This window comes from Muntiacus reevesi, chromosome 15 (genome assembly GCF_963930625.1).
Source record: "Muntiacus reevesi chromosome 15, mMunRee1.1, whole genome shotgun sequence".
Classification (NCBI taxonomy): Eukaryota; Metazoa; Chordata; class Mammalia; order Artiodactyla; family Cervidae; genus Muntiacus; species Muntiacus reevesi.
In genome coordinates, this window is record NC_089263.1 from 54,293,977 (window position 1) to 54,316,583 (window position 22,607).

The 22,607-nt window shown below is 53.7% G+C and overlaps 1 protein-coding gene across 1 annotated transcript in view; it reads right to left on the bottom strand.

Annotated features, from left to right (window-relative positions):
• Positions 1-22,607, bottom strand: part of ITPK1 (inositol-tetrakisphosphate 1-kinase) — a 155,389-nt gene that overhangs the window by 106,351 nt on the left and 26,431 nt on the right. The window contains exon 2 of the mRNA XM_065906510.1: positions 11,367-11,391. Coding sequence (XP_065762582.1) covers positions 11,367-11,391 — 25 coding nt within the window. The remainder of the gene's footprint in view (positions 1-11,366; positions 11,392-22,607) is intronic.

Genomic DNA, 22,607 nt, shown 5'->3' on the forward strand with positions numbered 1-22,607 from the left:
CTGCAAGCTGCACGACACAGCCAAAAACAGAACACAAACAAACCAAAACAAAAAAAATTTATCCATCAAATAAAGCTAATAATAGCGCTAATAACAGTCCTTCTCTGGATTGCTGTAGGGATTAAATTAGTTAACATACGTAAGCGCTGAGAAAACTTCCCAGAACACAGTGAGGCTGTGTCCACATTGCTTTGAACCACTCCCCCACCCTGGTGGCTCAGACAGTAAAGAATTCGCCTGCAATGCAGGAAACGGTGGGTTCAGTCCCTGGTTTGGGAAAATGTCCTGGAGAAGGAAATGGCAATCCACTCCAGTATTTTTGCCTGGGAAATTCCACGGACAGAGGAGCCTGGCGGGCTACAGTCCCCATAGGGTTGCAAAGAGTTGGACACGATTGAGCGACTTTCACTTTCTCATTCCCTTATAATGAACACTCCTAGGGAGGCACCAATTTGAACAATTCCTGGGACCCAATCAATTCACACACATCCCAGACTTTAAGATTTTTTTTTTGATGTGGACCATTTTTAAAGTCTTTATTGAATGTGTTAAAATACTGCTTCTGTCTTATGTTTTGCTTTTTGGAGGCCACGAGGCATGTGGAATCTTAGTTCCCCAACCAGGGATTGAACCCACACCCCCTGCATTAGAAGGCAAAATCTTAACCACGGGACCACCAGGGAAGTCCCACGCCTCAGGTTTCTAACAGTCACCCTTGGCCCAGAGGTCAGACGGAAGATAGCGTGGCCCCTCACTTGCCTCCCAGAGGCCAGGGAACTGCCACAGTGCAGGGGCCAGAACCATCACCTGGAAGCGTCCCAACCCACCCCTGAATGGCCCGCCCAGAGGTTAAGAATAAGGGCTGGACATTACTTTGCAGAGACACATTCTCGGATGAGTTGACAGAATGACACTGGCTTCAGACCAGCCAGTGGGGAACAAGGTCTCCAGGAGTGATACTGGCCAGGTGGTCACGGACACCAAGCTGAGCGACAGGTACACAAGGATGCCCTATACTCCCCTCCCTACTCTCTAGGTCACGTGAGTGTTCCCTAATAGCAAGTTCTCGGCTCAGTTCAGCAAACCCAGAGCACACACAGGGCCCGGTGCCGCCCTTCTCAGAGACGGCAGGGTCTGGCCCAGGAAGACGGGTCCACGGGCAGCTCCAGCTTGGGGGAAGGAGGTCTGCTGCGGGAGCAGGGAAGGGGTCACCTGCAAGGTGACATCTGAACGGGTCTAACCCTATAAACAGAAACATGAAACTGGGGAGGGTGCTGGAGAGGGAGATGCCAGCTTCTTGGATGCAAGGATGCCCTGTGGTCCGTGAAACTGAGCAGAAGACAACGCCCGTCTCCACTTCTGCTTTCCCACAGCCAGTTGTGTGCCTGGGATCTTCACGCCAATTCACCATCTCACGGAGTCTCAGCCCCAGAAGGCGCCTCCTCCCCAACTCGAATGGGCGCCAACTGTTTGCACCGGAGCTTCTTCCAACTGTAACATGCACCCTGCTAAACGAGGGATGCAGATTCAGGTTCAGCAGCTCCAGCCTGGCACTCTAACCCAATCCCGGGCGATGGCTGGTGGATCACGCTTCTGAGTAACACTCTATAGACAACTTCACTCCAGAACAACCTCGAAACAGGTAGCTCCTTTCAAAGTGGAGCCTTAGCTTCTGGCTCTCTCTAATCCTTTTAACCCCTTCCTATTTCCCCATGTTCCTCCTGGCGTCTGTCTGCTTTTATGTGCTTGTTACATCCCCCAAGTGGCCAGAGAAATCAGAAAGCCAGCCAACGGCAGAGGGACTAGGAGACGGAACCCCGACTTGTGGAGTGGTGTGGAGGGGCCAGGCTCCCCCAGAGGCCAGCTTCCCTGACCGGAGTGCTTTCTATTTAAAGGACTTATGCAAGTTGACTCAGCGAGTCAAAGGCCAGGAAAGAACACCCCAGAAATGAGGTTCACAGCCCTCTGAAGTCACACAGGACTGCTCTGATGCCGGAGATGGTTTCTATTTGTAACAGCAAGCCTGAAAAGCTCAAGAATAAAAATAAAACTGGCAGAACTGAAACCATTCAGCAGACGTTGACAGCACTTACATTGACTTGTGAACATTTTCCCACGCTGCCCTCCAAAATGTGGTCTCTGTTTCCTGGCTACTAAAAACATGTGACATGCTCAGACCCCAACACACGCTTCCCTAGCCCCATGGATCATGATCATATATTAAAAAAAACACTTTTGATAATCACGCTTACAGATAAACGTGTCTAACTCCATTTGTTAAATGTATGTTAAGCAAAATGAGAATAAAGATAATTTTCAGTGTTTTGAAAATGATACAAATATCTGTGCCTCAAATTTTTAACAACAAAATCTATCTTTTATAAAGGAATTAAGTTAAAAATCCACAATAGTTAGAAACCCAAACGTGTTAACTTAGGCAAGGGGACAAAAATCCCACGCTTTTGCACAAGACAACATATTTTTCTAAGCAGCACAGCTTCACCTGTAGCCATATCCCCACCACACACACACACATAAACCACACCATTCCCTCAAGGATGAGGGAAAATAAGCCCATAATCCTGGAGTTTCTATTAGGTGTCTTAGGTCCTATGTGCTAAGGGTCAGCCCATTCCAAAGATGAGGAAAGTGAGATCACACACAGAAAACAGACTAATGGCAACTCAGACCCAGACCTCTTGGCTCCACGGGAGGTTGCACTCAGCCAAGAACAACTGCAGTCTGTTCAGTTGCTAGGTCATGTCCAGCTCTTTGCAACCCCATGGACTGTAGCACGCCAGGCCTCCCTGTCCCTCGCCAACTCCCGAAGTTTACTCAAACTCATGTCCATTGAGTCGGTGATGCCATCCAACCATTTCATCCTCTGTCATCCTCTTCTCCTGCCTTCAATCTTTCCCAGCATCAGGGTCTTTTCCAATGAGTTGGCTCTTCACATCAGGTGGCCAAAGTACTGGAGCTTCAGCTCCATCATCAGTCCTTCCAATGAATATTCAGGGTTGATTTCCTTTAGGACTGACTGGTTTGATCTTCCTGCTGTCCAAGGGACTCTCAAGAGTCTTCTCTAGCACCACGTATATCTCAACAATGGACCCAAACGGCCATGTGAAAACATTCTATGCAGAACCAACTTCCTAGCCCCATGGCCACTCTCCCCAGAGGTGCTGGGGTCTGCTGTCAGAGGTCAGGGTCATACTTAAGTGGCCTTCAGGAAGTTCCTGCCCATGAGGAGCTGGTCAGCTGGCTGCCCTGGGCTCTCCTGGGATGTCAGGACTCCAAGAAACACCAAGGCAATCGATATTCCCCACGCCCCTTACACGGGGCTCCAGGGGACCCAGCAGAGGGAGCAGGTGGAAGGAAGGATATTCACAGGTGTCCAACCCTACCTGAGCCCCAATTACCTGGAAATAAAACCAGGAGGCGCCAAGGTCAGCCAGCTGGGCCACCCTGGAGAGAATGTGGGTGGCAAAGGGAACCCAGCTAGGGATTAATCACCGGACCCCTTTAACTCCATGCTTTTTAAAACAGTGTTTGAATCATGTGAATCATAGATCATGTGAAACTATTAACTAAATAACATACTTTTTTTTTTTAAAGCTGAATGGATAATTCCACATCTCTAATCCTTGGAGGCAAGCACACCACTCCCCCAGCCATGTGACCCCTCCCAGCTGTCTGTGGGAGAGGGGCTGCTGACCTGAGCCGCCTGCACAACTGTCTGAACCAGCAACCCCTCCCCACGGCTCCGCCTCCTGCACCACCCACACCCTCCCCCAGTCTAAGGACTGACCTCCTTACTCTCCAGCACCCCCCCACACCCGCCCAGGCACCACACCCTGCCATCTGTCTCCCCTGCCATCCACTGCTGCGTCCGTTCTGCCCAGACCCCAGCACCCTCGATAAGCCCTGGCCCCAGCCTCTGACCAGAAGACCCAGCACTTCCCCCTCTAGTCTGGCCAGATCTAATCCTCCCCTCCACCATGTCCTCCTGGCGGGACCCTCCCCCATCACCTCTCCCACGGAGAAGCCCTTTGATGCCCCCCTGAACCAGCAGCCCACCAACAGCTCACCTGGCCCTCCCGTGGTCTGGTCTGCTTGCCAACTCCTTCGTGGCCACTCCACCAGGAGACAACCCTCTCTCCCGGCCCCAGGCCCCTTGTACAGGCTGTGCTCCCTGCCTACAATGGCATTCAAATACCTCACCTCCCCACCCACACCTGTGCCTGGCTTATTCTGTATCCAGAAGCCTGAATTTCCCCACGAGGCCTTCCCCACCTCCTGCCCACTCCCCTCTTTCCATGCCCACTGCCCCCCGTGTCCTTGCAGGCCCCCGCGAAGGCACAGACAGGTCCTCCCACCCTCCAGGCTTGCCCGTGAGCTTGGGGTCACTGTCATGGTACCCCTTCAACTCCAGATGCCCAGCACCCAGTCCTCCACGTGCCCTGGGCACATGGCCTGTTCTTGGCATCAATCTCTCTTTCTTAGTCTTTCCTTTCTACTTCATCTTCTGCCACCCAACCTCCTGCCCTGAACAGTTTGTGCAGAAAAAGGGAAAGGCATGCACAAAGAGCTCCAACATCTCAAGCAGCAATAACTCTGGAGAAACCTAAAGGAAGAACCTGCCGCCTGCCCTTCACTCCTGCAAGCTGGGAAAACATATTTACTTCCTCAACCTGCTTGAGAAAGAGCGGCTGCTCCAGAGACTGGGGGGGTTTCCGTAATGTCTGAATTCTCAAGGAATTTGGAAAGAGAACCATGAATCTAGAATCATCAACTGTACTTCTCACAATTACAGCTTGCTCATTTGCATTTTAAAATAAGACTCCAACCCCTCTCCTGCTAACAGCCATCTCCTGCTCCCCCCTGCACTTTGAAAATAACTGGTGAAAGACAGCCCTCAGAACCTGGCGGGGCAGACGGTTGGATGCAAAATACATTTTCCCGAGGATGCTGCGGCTGAAGGCGGGTGGGACCACATAGGCACGATATTCCCACCAGAACTTCTTCCACTAAATTCAGGGTTGCCCTTGAAAAGGGAGATAGGGTCCAGGGATGGAAAACCCACCGGCTTCCCTCCCAAGCCTTCCCCGTGGATCAGGTCAGAGTGAAAAATGCTCCCTGGAAGGGCATCTTGCAAGGCTGACGTTTTAGCCCCAGGCCACAGATGACTCGAGCGTCGCAGCATGTTTTCTCCCGACAAAGGTTCACTGGGTGGAAAGGCCATGAGAACGTGCTGTGCTCAGGCCTAAGTCACTCAACACCTAGATGTTTCGGGAGCAGAAGGGGCTGTGGACTTAACCCTACCTCTCAGCGGGGCTTGGTCAAGTGGACGAGGCTCATTGCCACTAGCCAGGCTCACCCTGCCTTCCTCCAGGAAGCCTTCCTGATTTACAAAAGTGGGGTAAGGACCCTCCTCCATGCCTGTGCCCACAATCCGTGCCCATGATCCCTACCCTCTTTGGGTCTGGATGCCAACAGTAGGCTTCAGAGAGCTGAAGGGATGTGGCCTGGGCCCACGTGAGTCCCCAGCACCTACAGCCTGGGGCCCAGCAGAAAAAGGTTTGCTGAATCATGTAGCAAGGGGCGGAGGGAAGGGGCAGTCTTCCCAACCAGCATTTGCCAGCTATGAGGGACCCTCACGCTCACTGGGGCTTCCCCTGTGGCTTAGCTGGTAAAGAATTTGCCTGCAATGCCGGAGACCTGGTTTCGATCCCTGGGCTGGGAAGATCCCCTGGAGAAGGGAAAGGCTACCCACTCCAGTATTCTGGCCTGGAGAATTCCATGGACTGTATAGTCCAGGGGGTCGCAAAGAGTCGGACATGACTGGGTGACTTTCACTTCACTTCACGCTCATTGGTTCAGTGAGGCCACCTGAATTGGAGGAGTCAACGGGGTCTGTGCACCCAGCGCCCTCATTACAACAGTACAGAGGGGGAAACTAAGCCCAGCGGGGACCTGGGGCCATCACCACCATGACAGGCGCCCTCTGAGGACACGGGGGTGGCCGGCCTCCTGTCACACTCTCCCACCCACGCTCCAGCCGAGTCCAGCACTGATCACAGGGCAGGGCTCCCAGTCCTCCCGGCCCTGCTGGACTCGGGCTCACCTGGGGCTTCTCAGGCTACCTGAGCAGGTAACGGCAGGTGTTCATCAATATCAAGCATCTCTCGGCCTAACAGACCCACGTCAGGGGAGGCCAGTTAGCCTGCAGATGAGCCCACTACCAAGGCCTTTCCGAGTGTCCGCAGAGGCCCAGGCCCCAGCGTCCGAGTGGCCCCCTCGGGGCAGGGCCACTGATGGCCTGAGAGCCGGGCTTCTGATCCCCCCTCTGGGGCTGTGTCCGCCTCAGGGCCTGGTTCTGGGAAGCAAATGGGGTAACACTCTAAAGCATGGGCCTTCAATCCAAACCCCCCAAAATAAATGTTTAAAACTCTGTATCTATTTGTACATTTTCAAGCTGACATCTAAATTTCTCATCGTAAGTTTAAATACTTGTAGAGGATGTAATTTCCAACATATTGTAAATATTAACATTTCAAAATAAAACTGTTACTGTGTCTCTTTCAAATGGACCCAGTGGAATTCTAAATACCATAGCAATTCAAGATCCATCGTCATCCATCTTAAAATTACAGAATTGGACGCTTCTTAAACACTTGGAAAGATAGCAAGGCTTCTTCTGCCTCCTTGAACTCCAATTTCCAATCCACATGCCTGAGACATTTCCATTATCACTGTATTTCATGTTTGAAGGCCTTTTTCATTGATTAGTCTAACATACTATGAGACAAAAAAGAAAAATGTGTATAAATGTCAATTTTTTAATTTCATGTAACCATAAGGGTCTAAGTGTCAAAATTTTTTTTCTGGATTGAATTATTATTACAACTACTATTAGCATATAATAGTAGACTCAATACAGCAGAAATATAAATCTATATAGGTAATAATCATAAAAATTAAACTTTATTAGAAATAAATCTTAGAAGAGATGAATGGTAACGCTTTTAAATTACTTCACAAAGCCACAGATGACTATTACCTACTGCCAGAATAAAGCAGAGTTTATTATCAATTCTATCTCCATTTTTCAAATTTTATAGTGCTGAGACCACCTAGTCAAATACATAGAAAGATGGAAAGAGATTTACCATAGCAAATTCTCTGGATTCCTTCAGAATTATATGGCAAGAATTACAGTAATTTATTATCAAAACTCAATTGTTTTTTCCAATCTGGATGTCATTTGTTTCTTTTCTTGTCCTTACTGCACTAGTTAGGACCTCCAGTATAACACTGGATATAAGTAGTGAAAGTGTCAGTCGCTCAGTCGTGTCCGACTCTTTGTGATCCCATGGACTGTAGCCTGCCAGGTTCCTCTGTCCATGGAATTCTCCAGGCAAGAATGCCATTTCCTTCTCCAGGGGATCTTCCCAACCCAGGGGGGGAAATGTTTTTTCACCATTCCCGACCCAGGGAAAAAAGTTTATTTTTTCACCATTACATATGATATGAGCTGTAGAATTTTTGCACAATGCCCCTTGTCAGACTGGGGAAGTTTCCTTCCACTAGATTGCTTAGGATTTTATGCTGAGTAGACACTGGACTTTGTCAAATGTTTTTTCTGTATGTAAGGACTTGTACCTAGAATATAGAAAGAGTTCCTAAAATTTAGTAAAAAAAAAAAAAAAAAACAAACCCAACTTTTAAGTGGGCAAAAGATTTAAATAGACACTTCACAGAAGATATACACGCACGGATAGACAAGAAGGACATGAAGAAGTATTGAGCGTCATTAGTTTTGAGGGAGATGAAAATGGAAGTCACAATGTGATACCGATGTACACATACTGAAATGTCTAAAACTGAAAAGACAGAGGATACAAGGTATTGACTGGAATGTGGAAGAACCAAGAGCCATGAGATCAGCTGTGGGAATGAACAGGTGAGGAGGCCGAGGGTCTGCAGGGCTAACTTTCATCCGTGTATTCCCACCCCCGCCCTGGAGAGGTCACACACAAATGCCTCCTTCCAGCAAATGGCATCACTGCCTGGTAGACAGTGGTGCCCAATAAATGCTAGCTCTCTTGGTGTTACTACTGCTGCTCAACAGCAGGAAGAACAACTCCTGTGACCTGGACACACGCTGCAGGTCTCACCACCATTTTACAGTCTTGGTTCCTGAACCGAGGTCCCAACATCCTTTTTCATTTTAAAATATTAACCGGAGCCAAAGCCCAGGTAACAACAGGTATGAAAGCATGTAGCAAGCAGAGCAATCTATAAACATGCAGGAGAGACCCAGTTATCAGAAAAACCATGGGCTTTACAGACAAACCAACTGCACTCAAATTCAGCTCCACAAACTTAACCAATTGAGTTCCTCAAGAGGAAAAATTCTGAGTCTCAGTTTCCTAATCTCTAAAATGGACATGAAAACACCATTCACATCACTGGGTGGCTGCACAAAGTGGGGCCGTGCCCTTCAGAGCATCTGGCACAGGAAATATTGAGTGGCAGCTGTGGCCTGCTTACTCTGCTCCTTCCTCTAATCACTGCCCCCCAGTGACTGGCAAACGCCCATCGCCAGCATCCAGGGGCCCACCAGCCTGGGGTCTGGTGCACAGAGGCTTGGTTGATTTTGGAGAAAAAAAAAAAAATAGGCCAAGTGGCTTGGTTTCCAATTTCTTCAAAGAGTTTTTACTCTATATCCTGAAATTTCAAGTTCTCCAAACATGCAGGGATGCCAGGAGGAGGTGAACAGAGAGGCATCGTGGTGGGTTTTATTTTTAGATGCTGGCGTGGAAAGCATCCAGCCTGCCTTCATGCTGGTCCCCAGCCGCCACTTCCTCCCCCAAGTCATCGCCCAAATGAACAGCAGACCCATCAAGAAAGATTTCACAACTCTTCTTCTGCCTGGTACATTCTAAAACAATGGCTCCAGTTTCCCGTTCCACCCAGAGACTAAGTGGATTAAAGGTCTTGGTCTTCCTGGGAAGCCGTGCAAAGCGAACACACTGACCCCTGGGTTGGCCCTCACATCCTGAAGCTCCAGGGGCTCCCTCTGCCTGCCCTCCTCCTGTCCCGTCCCGTGGGAGGGGTGGCATCACACTGGGTTATAGCCTGGGATCTGGTGTGAGCAGGGATCAGCTACTGGGGACAGAGCCTACTTCTTCACCTTTTAAGCAGCCGTGTTCATGAGCACGTGAATTCATTGCCTCTGAAAACGGCTCCCAAGAGAAATTTCCCCGTGGACCCTGATGGAGGCTGTAGCTAACCTCCAGGAAGTACCCGGCCCTTCACAGTGACTCCAGCTATAGCTTCAACTACGGGTCTAGGTTTTGGTGGTGAGTACAGCAGCATCTACAAGGGATCGACGGCTTCCAAGAAAACCATCAAGGACGACTAAGAGATGAAATTAGGCCAAAGTGTCCTGGAGCAGGACACACCAGGCTCCAGAAGGACAGCTGCATCTGCTCTGCCCACCGCTGGACCCCAGGCAGGCATTACCAATCCATCCCTGTCCTCAGCCATTCACAGGCTTTAAAATCCTCTGGGCAGCCACTACTAATCGATCCAAATGGCGCTGAAAGCATTACTTTTGAGTATCCTTTGGACCGCCCCCTTTCAATGGATGGAGAAACTGAGGCCCACAGAAAGAGTCCAGCGCAGATCATGGAACAGCAGAGCCAAGATGAGGCAGGATGAAAAACACCCAGCTGCTGAGAAGCTTCCAGAAACGACCTCCTCTTCCAAAACAAACCTCAGCCTCGGGGTGACAAGTTCAACCCACAAGCTAGGAAGAGGGAGGCCAGGAGGAAGAATTCAGCAGCCGGCCACCACAGCGGCCAGACGGAGGCGCCCAGCCCCACCCCACCCACCACCCACCCTCTCTGGGTCCCAGGGGCAGAGCGGCTTGAGGGCCCCACCCCCTGAACCTGCCAGGTGTGGGAAGCAGGAGGGGAGCCGAAGTTAACAAGGTGGATTCTGAGAACCTCTCAGCAGGCTGTATAAAAGCCTTCCTCAGATATTCTAGCTGATGGGCAGGCTTCCATCAGCCCTGATGCAGCCCTGGTCTGGGTTCCGCTCTCTGCAGCCCCAGGTATAAAAAGGGCCGCCAGCCAAGCTGCACACACAGGCAGACTCACCCTGGGCAGGGACAGGGAGCCCAACCAGGATACCGTCGGGACTCACCAAGCATCTGTTAGGTGCCAGGCAGAACCTCTGGTGCAAACATCACAGCCTGCCCCTGACGAAAGGTCTGAGGGCATCTTCACGTCCACACAGAGAGAAATGGCCCTCTTCCCATCCCCCCACAAGTCATCACTGCCAGGACGAACAGAGCTGGCCAGCGGGCACCCCTGGCGTGTCCCCACCCCCCACCCCTCCCCACTCTCAGACAGACCCAGCCTCCTGGCATCACTGCTGCTGTCCGAGCTTGTCATCCGTTTGGGGCCCACAGGGCAAGCTCTACACCCCAGGAGAGCTTCTCTCTCCAACTATCCTTCCTTCTCCAGCTAATGAGCTCATCTCATGTATGTGTATGTGTGTGTGCTCAGTCATGTCCAACTCTTTGCAACGCCAGGGATTGTAGCCCGCCAGGCTTCTCTGTTCATGGGGTTCTCCAGGCAAGAATACTGGAGTGAGTTGCCATTTCCTCCTCCAGAAGATCTTCCTGACCCAAGAATCGAACTGGCATCTCCTGCAAATCCTGCATTGCAGGCAGGTTCTTTACCGCAGAGCCATCAGGGAAGCCCCAGTGAGCTCGTGATCCAAGTCCAACCCAAAGTGAGGCAACACAGGGGGTCAGGAGGTCCTGCTGACTCAGTTCACGCCGCAGGGGCCAGGGGAATATAGCGAAGATCAGATGCGGACACGGAGAGCAGAGGACTGACGGGGGAGGGGACGCACCCTGGGGCAGGAGAAGAGAGGTCTACGGAGATGACACCACGTGGGTCGTGATGAAAGAATGGCCCAGGTAGGAGACTTGTCCCCAGAGGGCTAACAGCTGAGGCACCCAGGGCTGGAGATCCCCTGAGGATGGCAGAGACGGGTCACAACAGCATCCAGGACCAGGACGTGGGGCGATGCCCCCTCATGCTGCCCACCTGGGCCCAGGTGCCACCGCTACCCCACCGACAAAGCACAGCAATTCCTCGACCCCTCCAGACCGCTGGCCCCAACTCCCGTCCAGCCTGGGCAGCAATCACGTCGATTCCACAGAAACAGAAGTTAAAACAAGAGCAGGTGGAGAGAGGCCAAGCACCCAGACTCCTCCAGGAGGCGGGAAGGTAAATGCTGCAGGCCCCTTCCACCTGCACAACGGCGAGGGCACGGTCTGTACTCACCTGCACGACTTCTATGCCTCGCTTCCTGTGGAGAAAAACAAAGAAAACACAGGTTACTCCAGCAGGGAGTAAGTACCCTTCCAGCACCTTCACAAGAGCCAGCTAGAGGCAGGGCGGCAGCTGCACCTCTCAGGCCGTGGTCCCCGGGATGACCTCGCTCTCGAGGGGGACGTTTATGAACCCTCAGCCAGTCCTCAGAGCCACCTTCTGGCTGAGAGAGAAGGCTGGGTGCCTAGAGGAGGCTGGCTGGAGTCTGCCCATCTGGCCCACAGCCAGCCGTCCCCCACTCCAATCCCCGGGGCCCGGGCTTCATGGGCACAGCTCCAGCCTGAACCACCCCAAGAAGACCCTCCACCCACCGATGGCCTTAAGCCAACCACACACCCCCACTCCCGCCCGGGCACCCCCAGGCCTGCCTCAGCCCAGCCCACTCCAGCCCACCCACCCTCCCACAAGGACCCGGCCCCCGGGCCCTCCAGTCCTGCCCGGCTGCATGTCCACCATGGGCCATCTCAGCCTACCCTCTGACCCTGGTTCAACCACCACCATCCTCACCAGTATCCTTCCAGGCCTGGACCTTGACCCCTGCCCCCGACGTCTCCCCCATAATCCAGGACCACGTGCCCTGACTCGCCCCACCCCACAGAGCCGGGATTGGGGTCCAGATCCCCACAGAAGCACACAAAGGCTCCCTGCTGCCTCGCCCACCCACATTCCTTACTGCAAGCGGTTCGGGGCGCACAGGATCGGCTGGCATCTCTAAGCCTCAGGCCACACCCTCCATCCCAGCACTTGGAACTCGGCTCGGCTCCGACAGACGCCCTCCCGGGAAGCCTTCCCTGACTCGCGACACCCTCCCCGCCCGTGCTCACAGGGTGAGCCTGGGGCACCCTTCCTTCCCAATCCGTGGTTTGGGAGCAGCAACGGGCTGTCACCCGGAGGCGGAGCCCACGTGGACCACAGACAACAGCCAGGCCTGTGTGTACTTCCCTGAGAACAGAGACTGGGGGCCCCCCTCCCCACCCCCCTGACGCTCAGAGGAGGCTGTGACCAGGGAAGGTCAGGATCTGGGGTTCCCTCGCCCACAGGGCCTCCTTGGAGCGGGGTCGGGGTCAGGATCACCAGCTGCGCCCGCCCGGCATCCAGACGCCCCCTGAACTTCACATGAGCTCGGTTCCTGTGCCCGGCCTGGCCCGCAGGGGACCAGACAAACGAAACAGCCGTGGCTCGGGTCGCCAAGGGGCTCACTGCCTGAGGCAGGCACAAAGGCCTGGGGACACCTCTGGGCCACGGTGAGCAGACCCACCACCTCACGCAGCACAGCGGAGGAGACACCTGCTGATCCTGGCATCTGTCATTTAACGGCTCCCACGAGCGTTGCCCAGCACCTTCCGAGCACCGGGCACCGAGCGGAAACACACGAGGAGGCCACCACGTGAGACAGTAAGACGCAGCAGAAGGGTGACCGGGTCACATGGCAGGACACGCCTGCTGCCCACCCCTCCACCCTCAACCCCTCCCCAGACCTGGGCCCCAAGGAATCCCAGTCGAAAACCACAGCGGCTGATGGTTTCGCGGTCCCCACTGCGAGCTGCTCTGCAGTCCTGGAAGGAACAGCGGCCGACGTCCATCAGTCTCCCTGATTTCACGAGGGGTCAGGCTGGACACAGCAGCACCGCTCTGGGCCACCAGGGCCCACGGGAGGGGACGGATGGTGTCACTCGGAACCTGCGCCGCCTCCAGGCGTCGGCTCGCAACCCACGCCGTTCCTTTCTGAGTCCCAGCATCCCCGCCTCCATCCCCGACGGTCCTGGCCCCCCGGGAGCACCGGGAACAGTAACTGGCCACGGGCCTGTGACTGGCCAGGTGAGGCTCGTGTCTCCTCGCCCTGGCTCAGCCCCTGCCCCCAGCCTGGACGGAAACCTCCAACAGCTGAGGGAGAAAGAAGTCTCAGGTGACGAGACTCTAGACAGACGGACGGACGGACAGCCTGGAGGAGACAGGCTCCTATGCACATGACCCACGCCAGGTGGGCAGGGTTTCTGCCAGGCACCGGCCCGGCCTGGCTTCTCCCTCCGAGGGAATTCTCTCCGCATCCAGACTACCCCGGCATGCGGCTCTCATGTCCTTAGGAAGCCAGCTGCTGCGGTCACTTCCGATCCGTCCACATCACACGGCCCAGACGGTTCCCACCCTCCTCCCCCGTTCTAAAAAACAAACAGGACTCCAACTTTGAAAACAGATGGAACACATAAAATAAAAGAAACAAACAACAAAAAAAAAAAGTGGTCTTGAGGACAGACTGAAAGCCTCAAGTGGGGTTGAGCTCCCAGGAGCTGGCACAGTTTCTCTGCAGCTCAAAGTGTCAGAAACAGGATAAATGGCGCTTCTGGCAGAAAAGAGGGGGCTCAGCTCCCCTTTCCACATGCACCCAGCCACACGTACACCAGACACGCTCACGGTGTGGGGATGGAAGGCCCACTGAGCGCTCACATCGCCTTCCACAGTGATCGCCCATTACTCTGACTGGCAAGCTGAGACCCAGCGGCCTCCAGAGAGCAGCCAGGCTCCCCACCAGCCACTCGGTCATGGCACAGCTAGTTCAGAGGCACCAAGAGGGCAAGCTTCATCTCTGTGCCCCAGGGCCTCGGTGTAACGGCGGGGGGTGCCTAAAGAGGCAAGCAGAAAACCATGTCCCGAGGGTGGGATGCCTCGCCCTTGGGAGAACAAGGTCTAAGCCTGCCGGGGTTCAGACTTCTGCACCTGGAATTTCTGCAGAACAAAGGTATAAACAGCCCCGTTTCCCAAGCAACAGGCTTCTGAAATCTGGTCCTAACTAGAAAGTTCAGAAATTAAATTGTGACACCAAAGGAGAAGCGGGAAGAGGGGGCAAAGGAGGGAGGGAGACGGGAGTGGGAGAAGGGAAGACAAACCAAACCTGCCGTCAACTGAGGAAACTGCTCCTGAAAACCCCAGCTCCACGACCCCGCCCCACAGACATACTCGGACAAGCAAAGTGTTTTGGGCTGTAAATGCTAACTGCCACACTGCCCAAGAGAGCAAAAGCCTGTAGCACCTAAACCCCCCAAGAGAAGCCACTAACAAATGGCATGTGGTCAAAGGAATACTATGCAGCAGATTAAAAGAACGAGGAAGTGCTCCAGGCCCCGCAAGGCCTGCATTCTCTCCAAGATACTGCTATCGGAAAACCCTGTGGGCCGCACATGGTGACCTGGGTTCAGAACAACATCCTGGACCAAAAGGCGTGCTTGTGTCCATGCGGAACGAATCTGAAGGAACAACCAGAAAACAGTTATGGCCAGGTCTCTGGTCATGAGCAACGACAAAGGTGTCTGAGAGGTAAGGGGGAGGAGACCTCCTTCTCACTGTGCAGCCTCATGCATTTCTTGAGTTTTGTGCCATGTGCCTCTAAGGCATGCCCCCAAACTAGAGAAATGTACTGTTTCAATTAAAAAGCAACACAAAACAGTTGCCAGCATTCCAGGGTCTGGCATAAAGATGCCTGATGTAGACATGGGTCAATCAACCAGTTGATGAAGTGGAATAGAGGAGCCCAGGATTTATCTAGAAAAGCTTCCCAGTGCTATTCAAAGGGGAGCTGCCATGTCACCCTCTCCAGGGCCTGGCAGGCATCAGAGCATCCAGTTAACCAGATGTTTAAGCCCACTTACCTACTTGGGTATCTGAGAAACAGATATGGAGGGAAGTGCAACGTTAAGGTGGCGCGAGCTGTAAAGAACCAGCCTGCCAAAGCAGGAAATGTAAGAAACACAGGTTCGATCCCTGGGTGGGGAAGACCCCCTGGAGGAGGGCATGAAAACACACTCCAGTATTCTTGTCTGGAGAATCCCACAGACAGAGAAGCCTGGCGGACTATACTCTATAGGGTCACAAAAAGTCGGACACGACCGAAGCGACTTGGCATGCATACACGCAGTGGTAAAGTGATGTGTGCTTCTTTTTCTTTTATTTATTTATTTATTCTATTTATTTTCTGGTAGTTTCTAAGTTTTCGACAAGGAGCATAGATACCATGAATACTATAGAAAAAAGTAACAGTAAAAGTTAAACAATAGAAGAGTTTTACCTAAAACCTGTGCCTCGAGAAAATCCCAGCTCTAAAACTGTCATTTCCTTGATAAATATTGGATTCATAACTTTTGGACAAAGGCCTACCTCACCACTCATAAACTTGCTTTTCCAAAAGCTGGCTATCCGATGAAGGGAGAATCTGCTTTGCAAAAGGGACCTCCATCCCCAGACATCCAAGGGAAGCATACCCTTGGGGAATTTCAAATCCTTCCAGACCTTTCCAGGGCAGGTACAAGACCCAGCGCTGCAGGCGAGTAAAGCAGAAGCAAGGGAGAAAAATCAGCAAGGGAGACGGGATGACGCCCTGTCAGAGGTGCCCTCTGCCCCATAAGGCAAGAAAAGTCCTGTGATAGCTGGGAGAACTCCAGAAGCTCTGAGAGAACAGAGCAGTGGCCGAAGAAGAGCGAAGTTGCCAAAAAGGGGGCCCCTCGGGTTCATCAAGAAATGCTTTCTCACAACGGGCATGACCATGGCCACTGGCCTCCCCACCCAGCCATGGCAGAGGCTGGAGAAGCCCGCTGTGGAGGGAGGCCGGTCAGGCCGCCTGGCAGCGATCTCACAGCAGAGGGAATCGACCCGGAAACAGGGGCTTCCCCCACCACCCCCAGTGGGCATGGAGAAAGGACCTGCACCTGCACCAGAGCTAAGATCCACTTGGAGACAGGAAGTGTGTAATTATCTAAGTGTGAAGCCAGGCATCACTCGCATCCCAGCCAGCTCGGTAATTACCAGATTTCAGGAGCCCCGCATGACACGGCCTTGAGCACTATGAGGCTGGCAGGCAAACCGCCCACACCCCCATCTCTCCCCGGCCAGCAGATGGCAGGGCCCTCAAAATGTCTCCTGAGGACTTGGGGCTCCCTGAATGGGCGGCCGGGCCTCCTCTGTCAGCCGTACACGGAGGGACACTCTGGTCCCACGGCCCCGAATGCCACGCCAGCATCACCACCTAAAGCAAGGCCCAGGTCAGCTCCTGAGCGTCCCTCCTGGGCTCCCACCCTCCTCGGAGCCCCCACGCCCCAGCAAGGTGCACTGACATGGAGGCTGCCTGGCTCGGGGCCACCGACCCCTACTAGGCTAAGAGCTAGCAAGGTGGACATGAATGGTGTCCACCAGTATGACAGTTCTCCTCTGGGCACTCCCCTGGACACACACAGACACACACACACGCACTCACCAGGCTAGACACAGTCACGTGGCTCGCTCTGGCCAAAGAAATACGCACCGAAGTGACCCATGTCACTCCCAAACAGAACCATTTGATGGCTGGTGGTCGGCTGCCCAGCCTGTCCTCCTATTGCTCAGAAACTGTGGGAGCATGGGGGCTCAGACGGCCCCCAAAGCCATCCCAGATCCACTCTTGGAGGGAAACCTGGCTGGGTGGCTGTGAAGAGAGGCTGGGAACTGGGAGGGGGGGGGGAGACTTTTTTTTAAGACTTTTTATTAAGAAGACTTTCAGCTTAGGAGTGGTTCTCAACCAGGGCAATTTTGCCCTCCAGGGGACGTTTAGCAACACCTGAAGCATTTTTGATTGTCACACTGGGCAAGTGCGCCTGGCATGTAGAAGGCAGAGGCCTTACAACGCACAGGACAGCCCCTGAATCAGAACCATCTGGTCACGGTGCTGAGAATATGAGACTCCGAGATGCAGAGGACTAGCGCTGAGCGCCGCCAGGGAGGCCCCCCGCCCTGGAGAGTCACTCGGGCCCAGAGTGGGCTCTGAATGAGTTATAATTAAACCTGTTGTCGCCAACCTCTCCAGAGGCTTGTTACTGCAGCCTAGCCAGGCCCATCCTGACGGACAAACGCTCCTTGAGGAAATAGGGCCTGTGTCCTCTGTCTGCACCCCAGATTCCTAGCACAGGCATTTGGAGGTGGCGTACACAAGGGCTGGGGGAGTAGCGCAAGCCCCTCCTTTCATCAAACTCTCCCAAGGGAGACCCTATAGCTGTAAAAACACCCAGACCTGACCTACCTCTGAGTCTGCACAAGCTGTCCTGCTGTGAAACGCCTGTCCTTGGGCAAACTCCTGCTCGTCCATCAGGAGCAGCTCAAACATCACACACGCTGAAAGGCTGTTCCCGGCCCCTTCCCTGGACAGAAACGACGGCCTCTTGGCCACAAGGCCATGGACACGTAAGGCCGCCCTGTGCTCAGCCTGGGGCCGTGACTGGTGCTCACAAGCACTTCCCGAATGAGGGTACCAGCCTCCACTCCATCCCTGGGCACCCCTGCCTGTCTGCTTCCGAGGCTGCAGCCTGGTTCACTCACCGATGGTTTCATAATTTGGATTTCCCTTCTCTTAGCAGCGCCAGAAACTGAAATGGCCCAATACAAAGGCAACAAACGAAGAGAATTTTTCAGCCAGGACAAACATTGGAATTGTTTGGACAGCTCCAAGAAAGAACCAGATAAACTGAAAGCTAGCATATGTCTTTTTGCTTGGGGGGCAGTGGCGGGGGGTGGGGTGGGGGGGGAATGGTAAGGGGAAGTGTAAAACCCTTGTCAAGACTGGACAGTCAGCTGCTCCAGTAACTGAAGCCCTTCCCTATAGAGGTGTCCCACCTGGAGAAGGCGGGCGGGCCAGAGGGTCCTCACAGAGGCATGAGTCAGCATACTCTTTCAGACCTAGAACAAGCCCACGGGATCCCCAGAAGTGGCTTTTCCTCATGAACCCAGGATGTGGGCAAGAGGCAGGGTTAGTGACTCACTGTCCTGCACCTCCAGGAAGAAAGCAGAACCGCCCGGGCCCAAAGGCCTCTGCTACGGAGACACAAGCGACAGTACGGAGGCCAAGACGCTCTAAAAGCCCACTCCTCAACTTGCAGGGTCGGGAAACTGAGGCAGGGGCGGAGAAGACCCAAGAATGTGCCCCGCTGCCTCTGAACTGTCATTGCTTCAGATTGGAAACGGCCCTGACTTTTCATCTGAAAACAAATGTTGAAATTCCATAATGGCGCTTGACACACCTCCACTTTTCAGTATAAAAATCCTCTACTTGAAATTCTTTTCAGATCTTTGACTACTCCCTTGCACGCGGGTGCTATAATTTTTCCTTCTCACAATCAGGGAGGGGCCCTAAATTGCAGGCAGGAGGGTGTTACCAGGAACAGGAGACCCACAGGGGCATCAGGAAGGGTTGGTTCCAGCGCCTTCCGCCACCCCCAGCTCTGGGCCTCAGTCACTTGCCTTGGGGCTAATAATGACTCAGTCGGTTATCTTCTGAGCAGTTTCTTATTTCCAAGAACGCAAAGTCATTTTAACATCAGCCCAGTGATCAAGGTAAGCTCCAGCAGGAAGGGAGGCAGGAATCCCTGCGTCATATTTCTGTCCTTTGGACCCACTGGGGGAGGGAGAAGCCTGTCCAAGGTCTGGATTGTTTTCAGCAACTCTCCTCAAGGTACCACACACGCTCAAAATAACTGCACAAGCTTGTGCCAGACCTGCTTCTGGGATGCCGACACTCTTTTAAAGGCTGCATTCCACAGCAGATTAAGTATCTCCATCTACCCAGATCCTGCTGCGAGTATTCCCTTACCACTGAAAGCTCCCTCCAGGTCTGCGGGCTGGAATCCAAGACCAAGAGAAGGGTTCTCGGAGCCACCTTCTGTGGCTGGGGGGGGGGGGGGGGGGGTGGGGAGGACGGGGAGGTATCTGTGCCCTGTGCCTTCAAGCACAGGAGCGCAGAGTTCCCGGTCATTAAACATTTGCTGACCTTCTCCACCCAGCTCTGGGCTGGCCTGGGAACAGAGGTCCCCCGCAAGCCACGAGCCCTGCCTAGAGAGGCTGGGAGCCACAGGGCCCTTGAACAGAGCAAGCCTCTGGGGGACGGCAGTGACGGGAAGGTTTCTGAAGACTGCCGCTTGAACTGAGCTCCAGGCGCAAACAGGGGGGCGGCCCCAAAGAACCAGCACGGGCAACGCCAGGGCCTCTGAGCACTGGGTTCCCTGGGCCCCTCTGCCACAAGCACCAAGGCTGCTCTCACATCAAAGCAAAGGTGAGGCTGGCCCCACCCCCAACCACTGAAAACTTAAACCACAGCACCTGAATCAAACTCCTTCCCAACCTCTAACTACTTGCAGGATGGGGAGTGGGAAACCAGGCCCTGGGAATCAAACACCAACCTTATCCAGGGGTCTGTGACTAAGGGCAGGGAGTCAGAGCCTGGCTCTGACCTTGACCCAGTCCCTCCCAACAGGAGGTTCCGGAAAAGGCAGTGCATTGGAACACTGTATTCATTTCCCATTACTGTTGTAACAAATTACAACAAAGTACCACTGAAAACAACACAAGTGTGTTCTCTTGCAGCTCTAGAGGTCAGGCGTCTAAAATGGGTCAGCAGCTGAGCCATGTTCCTTCCTGAGGCTTGGGGAGAAATCACGCCTTTGGGGTTTCCAGATTCTAGAGGCTGTCTGCATTCCTTGGCTTGTGGCCATATCATTCTGACCTCTGCTTTCATTGTCACATCTCCCTCTGACCCTCCTCTTATAAGGACCCGTGAGATTACACTGGGCCCTCCCACATAATCCAGGATTCTCTCCCATCTCAAAGTCCCTCTGCAACATAAGGGACCATATTCACAGGTTCTGAGGACACCTGGAGGTAGCAAGTCATTACTCTGTCTATCCCAACATCAAGGCTCTTGCAGCTCTGCCATCCCCTGCATCTCAGACACCCCCTCAAAGTCTCCATCTGTGGGCTGTGGCAAATTGAGATTTGTCCAGAGGTTCACTGAGGGCCTCGACAGTCACCAAAGGGGAAACTGGAGCTTAGCCCCTATGCTGCCCACAGGACTCTAAAGGGGGCACTGGGTATAACCAAACACCGATACAGGGGTTCTTGATGGGAAAAAGGCCCAGGCCCTGGGTGTCAGAGACCTCAAGCCCCCAGCCTGGAAGTCTTAGCTGTACAAACTGGGGGAAGGGATGACATTCCTGACCCTGGGGTTCACCTCTAGGCCTAAGAGGTGCTCAAATCACCGAGGCTTTCCTACCCCCAACTCCAAGGTCACCTGGCTTCACTGAAGGCCACAGCTCCAAGCTGCCAAGAAATGCCTCGGCAGACAGCGCTGGAACCGGAGCCTAGCACCCAGGCACACCCGAGCCAGCAGGGGCCTGCCCAGCCCACATTTACAGGCCCCAGGGGTACCAGGTCCTGCCCCTTGACCCCTTCAGATGACCTGATCACCCAACTCTAGAAAGAGGCAGGGGCTTCATCTGGGGCCTCCGAGAATCTCAGATTTCAGGGAAGGCTCCAAGGGGTTGGACACAACGCAAAGGACTGGCCACATGAGTAAATCCAGAGCCCCTCACTCCCCACTCGGGGGAAATGGGGGGTGGGGGAGAGGCAGGGGAAGAGGTGGGGGCCAGGAGGGGCCTAAGAGATGCCCAACAACGGCCACTGAGCGTAACTTTCAAAGGCTGCATGAGGGGGTATGACTCTCCTGTTTTTTCAAGCGCAGACATTTAAAAGGGTCAAGAAACTCACCCAAAACATTATGCTAAGTGAAAAAAACGTCAGAGAGAGAGAGAGACAATTACTGCATAGTATCACTTTTGAGTGGAAACTTGGAAAAAAAAAAATCAAACTCAAAGAAACAGAGAATAGAAAAATGCTTGCCAGGGGCTGGCAGGATGAGGCAAATGGGGCAAGGTTGGTAAAAGAGACAAAGTGTCAGTTAAAAGAAAACGGCCTGAGGATCTAATGAATAATACGGTGACAGCAGTTGACAGCACTGTACTCTATGACTGAAACCTGCCGAGAGTAGCATTTAATCGCTTTCACCCAGGAAAGGAAGAGGGGGAGTAAATAAATATGTGAGGAACAGACCCGATCAATCCTTGCAGTGTGCACACACGCTGAATCATCACACCAGAGACTTCAAATATATCACAAATTCTACTCTGGGTTTTGTTGGGGTTTTTTTTTTTTTTTTTTTCAGGTCATATTGCCTTTTTTTAAATATATTAGAATTTTATTTGTCAACTATACCTCAATAAAGATGAAAAAAATACATATGTATTAAAAAGAAAGAAAGAAAAGGAACTCACCCAAAGACCCATAGGAAATCAGCCACAGCGGAACCACAGTCTCAAGTCTGGTCTGTCAGCAAAGACCATACCCGTCCAGTGACCTATGAGGGTGGGGTCCAGCCGGGTCTGTCGGGGGTGAAGCTGCTGGGATTTCCGGGGGAGGACTTGTTCTGGACAGACCTGCCTCTCAACTGCCCCCCACCGCCCAGCCACTGCCCCAAATCTGAGCTGCAGTCCCTCCATAGACCCCTGACCCCCAAGAGGCTGGAGGAGGGAGTGCCATCTCCCCTGAGAGGCCCACGGGTCAACAGCCCAGAAGGGGCTTCCTGGGGAGCCGTGACTGGCCACAGGCATCCCGAGACCTCTGCGCAGTGGCGACCCAACATGCCTGGGTCCCCCGAGGCCCAGGAGCAAGGGGAGGCCTGCTTTCCCCTTGACGCCTCCTTCTAACCACAGGTCAGCTCAAAGCCACACTTCCCAAGCGGAAGGAAGCTGGTTTAGGCTCTGCTGTAGAAGGGGCGGCCAGCTCCCCAAGGAAGGCTGTCCAGGCAGGTAGGGAGGTGGTGACTGCCCAGGGGTGGGAGAGATTCGAGCAGAGGCCGGATGCCAGAGTCATGAAAGGGAGACAGGTTACGGGGGAGGGGATGGGCTAACGTCTCAGGAGGGCTTCCCCATCTCTAAGCATTTCTGACCCCCAGTGAGAAGAAGCAATCGGTCCTCTGGGCCTCCCAGGGAGGAGAGGACAGGCCTGGGGCCTCAGAGGACCCCAGCACTGAAAGCTGAAGCCCCAGAGCCTCCTCCCAGACGGCAGGCACGAACCACACCTCCTTCCTGCCCGGCATCCCACCCAGCCAGGCGCTGCAGCTGGCAACCATAGCAACAGGCCCCAAACAGCCAGAGAAATCCCTCAGTCAGCCCCACGCAGAGTGTCACGGCAGCGGCCAACCCGAGGCTAAGGGGAGCTGGGCCCGGGCAGAAGTAAAAACACCGAAAAGAGGAAGCCCCATCTGGCCAGAGGGGAAGAAGGCTTCTGGGTCGGCAAAGGGCAGCCTCCCGACCCCAGACACAGGCCTCGGTCCTGAGGGCCACCAGGACC